General features: G+C 39.5%; 1 protein-coding gene across 1 annotated transcript in view; it reads left to right on the top strand.

The window, feature by feature from the left end:
- Positions 1-4020, top strand: part of LOC120786497 (regulating synaptic membrane exocytosis protein 2-like) — a 46322-nt gene extending 42302 nt beyond the window's left edge. Inside the window, exons 31-35 of the mRNA XM_040121971.1 lie at positions 151-286; positions 451-563; positions 1407-1508; positions 2150-2289; positions 3318-4020. Coding sequence (XP_039977905.1) covers positions 151-286; positions 451-563; positions 1407-1508; positions 2150-2289; positions 3318-3506 — 680 coding nt within the window. The 3' untranslated portion in view covers positions 3507-4020. The remainder of the gene's footprint in view (positions 1-150; positions 287-450; positions 564-1406; positions 1509-2149; positions 2290-3317) is intronic.
- The last annotated feature ends 1980 nt before the right edge of the window (positions 4021-6000 follow it).

Consider the following 6000-nt stretch of genomic DNA (forward strand, 5'->3'; position numbering starts at 1 on the left):
AATGAGAACGAGCACCAACAATCAGTAACTGAAACCCATAAGATTCTGTGTTGCCTTGTGCAGGTAGGATGAAATTACTGCAGGTAGTCGGTGTTGATGGGCTTGTATTCAGCTCTTCTTCTCTCTGTCTATCTCCCTCCATGCATCCAGAGGAGGAGAAGAAGAAGAAGGTGGTGAGACTTCCTGTCCAGAGGAGCGTAGAAACCGGTTTAGCCGTTGAATTTAAATCTCGTTTTACCCGACAGCCAAGTCGCGACCCGGATGCAGAGGACCCCAAACCTGGAGCGTATGAATCACTCCCCTTCTTAATCTGTCACTCCTCTTTTTACTGCGCTGGTTCTCTTTCTTTTATTTATTTTTAATCTCGACTCAGAAAATATTTTCTCTGCATGATGAATATTTTTTTCTCTCTGTAATATATTTATTACTTGTTTCTCTACATCACTTCAGTCTGATATTTCCCGGAGTGAAGTTGGCATCAGACCAACAGTTCACTGGCTTCCTGGAGGGATTAGGCCCCGCCCAGCTGGCTGGACGGCAGACTCTGGCCACGCCTCCCATGGGTAATGACCAATCAAACTTTACTGAAATCTACTTGTGCAGTGCCCGTCAACCTGGAGTGTGACCTTGGATGACATCAATGACATCAACCAAAGGGATGTGTGTCAATTCAAAAGAAACCACGGTTACCATTGTAACAGCAAGTGCAGCGTAGAATATTAGAATTGATAGGATCAATATTCATAGAAGAGCGATAACAAGTATGTTAGTGTTCACATTTATATTTTAGCATCTACATTTATACCTCAGCGTTTTCATATCTGGCATTAGTGCTTGCCAAGGGCACCAGAAGTGGGGGGGGCAACTGGTTCCCCACTTTACACCCCTGTCCCATATTAGTTTTAAGCCGCGGATGACTGTATCTCCATTTCAGTCATTGCTGTCCACTCTAAGCCACTTTGTGAAATAAAGCAGGCAAACATAAAATGAGAAGAACGTTCAAATTTTAATCAAAGAGGACACTGTGCAACGAGGGGGACCGACAGCAGCCAGGTGTGCCCGATAAGATGTTCAACTAGCAAGGAAAAGGGAGGGACCGACAGACCCGCATAGCAGGTGGATAGTGCCATGATTACCTACCAAATGAGACTGTCATGTGACAATAACATGAAAAGAGAGGATTTGGTCGCTGCCGCCATGTGAGTCAAACGTCGCTAGTATTAATAATATGATAAGTAAACAACATGGTAAATTTGAACTCATCTGAAAAATGAAAGTTTAAAGGGAAAAAAACAGCTGACACATTTAACTGTTTTATTTTTATTATTAATTAATAACACAACGAAACACCGGAGAAAACTGACTTATCTAACGCTAGCTCCTCTGATTGGCTGTTTGTTGATCAGGTGATATCCAGATCGGGATGGTATACAGAAAGGAACGTCTGGATGTGGAGGTGATTCGAGCTCGGGGGCTTGTGGGTAAACAAGGCAACAAGAACACACCAGGTGAAAATACTACACGATACTACCCACTACTATACTGTACTTACAGTGGACTACGCACTAATACACACTAACCTACTGCCCTGTACTGTATAATGCTGTACTACACTCAATTGTTGATTCAGGGCTACTTGGACAAAGTAACACTTAAGCTTAACCCCATTTATACGTTGTACATGAATAATTCATAAATGGTTTGTAACACTATAATGTTGTACACAGATGTAAGGCCATTATTATTAAGTGTTTAATTAATGTATTTGTTAACTATAACTCCTGATAAGAAATATCTTTAACTGGTGTATAAACAGAATGATTGGCATCACAATATAACATAATTAACCATGTGTGACAGCACACACAAAAACTTATTGACCATTAATACATGCGAACAAATCATTAACAGGCAGCTTTAAAGCTTATCCTCTGAAAATAACTTACAACAACAAAACACAAACTTCTGTGTTTTGTGTCTAAAAGTAACTTTGATCATAGCTCCTCAGTCTGACTCTTCACTGAGAACTGTTTTACTCGTAAGTCAGAGTTTAGGACCCTATAAGTTTTAGACAAACGTTTCGCCTGTTCACACTGCAGCGAAATTCCGCATTTATATGTAAATAATATATACGTGTGTTTGTGTGTAGCGCCGTACGTAAAGGTTTATCTAATGGATAATGGGAAGTGTGTGTTGAAGAGAAGAACTCGTCTGGCGAGGAAAACGCTCGACCCTCTTTATCAACAACAGCTGCAGTTTGAGGAGAATCCTGAGGGAAAAGTACTGCAGGTAACACACATATTTATCTATACAGTTAGGTACGTAAGTATTTGGACAGTGACACAATTTTCGTAATTGTGCCTCTGTACACCACCATGATGGCTTTGAAATGAAGCACTCAAGATATGACTGAAGTGTAGACTTACAGGTTTAATTCAAGGGGTGTAACTAAAATATCACTTTAACTGTTCAGGAATTACAGCCATTTTTATGCATAGTCCCTCTTTTTCAGAGGCTCAAAAGTAAATGAAAAGAAAATCTAAATGTATTTATGTATATGTATATGTATATACATGTATGTGTATACATGTACAAACATTCATCAAAGCTATCAATAATAATTTGTGTTTAATCAAAAACATAAAATATTATAGACGGAACTGTGAAGATTCGCAGTCATCCAGGTCATGGTATTCTATTAGTGCTATGCGAAGGCAACTGGACTTGCTTGAAGTTCTCGAAGATGTTTCGGTGAGATCGATCTCAGCAGAGGATATTCACCTGGAGCTCCCCACTAGTCAGTTAGAACTGAAGAAGCCTTTCGGATGAGAGACGAAATGTCTTGGAGAACTTCAAGCAAGTCCAGTTGCCTTCGCATAGCATTTACAGAATTATAGACTGAAGTTGAACTAAAAATTCTAAACATTTAACAGGCAAAATGTGTGGCAGAAATATCCAGTTCAGGAGCACAAGCACATGATTTAAAAAAATTAAAAAAAAACAAACAAAAAAAAAAAACCTTTAATGAATTGGTGTCTGTATCTTACAAAATGCGCATCGGCACATTTGTGTTTAACCATCCACAGAGGTTCCTGGAGGCAGATTTTTCCCCTTTAAATTTCCTCCTTCAACAGCAGCAGTGGCTCTTGTTCTCATTGTTTATCTGTGTACTGAAACATGTTCAAATAATTGTTCATTTTCAGCATCTGGCATGTTTCGTAAATCTCAACAATCTCACTGCTATGTCCATTTAAATTTTGTTCCAGCACTCTTCAGTGGAACAGGACGTTCTAACCTATCTATCTACCTGTCTCTAGATCATTGTGTGGGGCGACTATGGTCGGATGGATCATAAATCCTTCATGGGCGCCGCTCAGATACTTTTGGACGATCTGGACCTGTCCAATATGGTGATTGGCTGGTTTAAACTGTTTCCTGCCACCTCATTGGTGGACCCTGCCTTGGCCCCGCTGACCAATAGGGAAACAGAGGGCAGCAAGTCATAGCGTCAGGAGGCGGGACTGACTTTATCATCATAGTAACAGGCTGAGAAGGGGGAGGAGGGGGCAAATTGTTGCCAGGTGGGGCCTAAAAGTCCCATGATCCTCCTCTGCTGTTGCATGCTGCATGATGACATCTCAGCGATGATGTAACAGCATCATGATGATGTCACCTGGAGGAGGAGAGAGGCTTCGCCCCCTAATGGTGACTCAGAAAATTACCCTTCCACTGAGGGTGGGGCCACGCAGCAAAGAATGCTGGGAAATGAAAGGACAGGATTGGCCGTGACCTCCAGCTGCCAGCCAATCACAGCAGCTCCTCAGGAGTCTGTAACTGTTAGACAGTCTATGGTTTCTGGAAAGGTTTCTGTCACCTGACAGTTTCCATGGAGATGCGGGAATACGGAGGCCCGGTTCTATATGTTTTTGCATGGAACGATTAAAAGATTGACATAAAACATAAAAAACATCAACTGTGAAGAAATGTGAACATCGCCTAAAAACTGAAAAATAAAAAGATTCTCAAAGCTCAGTGGTTCTCTGAAGATGTGTTCTGTATGACCGACATTGGTTTTGTAAGATTCTACTGGTATCTGAGCTCTAGTTAAATAAGGTTCGACTCGTATCAATGTCACGACTCTGGTTCTATAAGGATGTCTTGATTAGGCTGGTCATAAAAGGTTCTACAGTTATTTTTGACCCTACTGCAATTCTATAGGGTTCTACCGGTACCATGGACAATGACTCTCGCAACTACCAAAACCTTCAACTAATTCCATTGATACACTTCCAGGTATTTAGGTTCTGCTGGTATCAATGACAACTCTAGTTCTATAAGGGTTTGCAATTACTGATGAAACCCTGGTCCTAAAAAGGTTCACTCAATTTGGCATGAGATGTTCTGTAATCTTCTACTGGTTCTGCTAACACAACTCCCATTCTATTGGTATCACAAACACAGCTCCGGTTCTATAGGGTTCTACTGGTGTTACTGACATAACTTGAATTTGAGGTTCTACTTGTTCCACTGACACATTTTGAGGTCCGCAAGGTTCAGCCGGTAGAAGCCACATGAATCTGGTTCTATAAGGTTCTACTAATATCCCTACCATCAGTGTAGTTTCATAACTTCTGCTGCTGTCACTAACATGATTCGGTGCTATGAGGTTCTGCTGGTATCTCTAACATAGCTCTGGTTCTAAAAGGTACTTTTGTCATCACTAATAATATTCTGGCTCTATAATGTCCTACTAGTAATACTGACAGGACGAGGTTCTATAAAAGACTCAGAGAAACCACGGATACTGATACTTCACTGTAAATCAACTTCTTTCTTCACATTGTGTTGGATTAAATTTTGACTTAATGAAACTGATGAGTAGCCAGTTGAGATTTCAGAAATTATGTAAATGTATTTTCAACACTATTAGGGTCTGCGTTTTCATTTTTTTTCCTCCTAAAGGTGATTTATTTATTTATTTCTTATCTATTTCTTATTTTGACAGTGTTTCCCTCTGCTAAGTTCAGTCTTTTCCGAACTGACGCAATCTAAACTGCAGGAAAATTTTACTTGACAGTGGCACTATAACAAACTAAATTTTGAAATTTTAGTATTTTTATTTATGGGAAGATGAATATGATTTGACAACCAAAAAAATAATTCTTAGCAAAATTTCAAACTTATGAAGGAAACTGATTCAAGGCAAAAAACTTTAAACTCACCATGCTCAAGTGTCCTTCAAAGGATCTGAAGCCTCAGGTTGAGAAACGCAGTGGGTCATGTTTGTACTCTTCAGTCTGATCAGCAGAGAGAAGCAGATCTCTTCTACCTCCACGCTCTGTAAAATACATTCTCTCAGGTTTCAACATGAAAATCTGATTTGTGGTTTGAGGTTATTATTAACATTAAAGTTTTTAATAAATAAATAAATAAAACTGAACTGAAAATAAAGTGTGGAAACCTAATGTGGAAAGAATAAAATGTAGAAAAAAGATCCAGAAAGAAAGAGTCAACAGACTTAAATGTGAACCTTTAATCTTTAGTGCAGTATAACAGTTTAACTTTACAGACTCAAAGAAAAACTAACACCAAACAACTTGTATCATGCAGATCAGAAAAAACAGCTACACAACAGCAAATTAACACAATAATAACCACAGTCATTAATAATAATAATAATAATGATAATAAATATACAGTCACACTCACACGAGGTCAGCTGAGATCTGAGTACCAAAAACTGTAACAAAGATCATAAATACAGACAGGTCAGTTTGAATGGCTTCAGTCTTGGGGGGGGGGGGCAGGAAATCTGGAGGACCTCAGAGCTGTCATGTTTTCGAAAAAAAAAAACCTCTGGACTCTGCTTCTGTTGGCTTGTTCTGATTCTTTCATCCTCTCATACATGAAATATCATCTGAAACACTAAAACAGCCTCAAACTCTAAACTTTGGACACGAACATCCTCCAAACGCTGAAACCGACTTCTCCACAGTCTAT

The sequence above is a fragment of the Xiphias gladius genome, chromosome 24, assembly GCF_016859285.1.
Source record: "Xiphias gladius isolate SHS-SW01 ecotype Sanya breed wild chromosome 24, ASM1685928v1, whole genome shotgun sequence".
Taxonomy (NCBI): Eukaryota; Metazoa; Chordata; class Actinopteri; order Istiophoriformes; family Xiphiidae; genus Xiphias; species Xiphias gladius.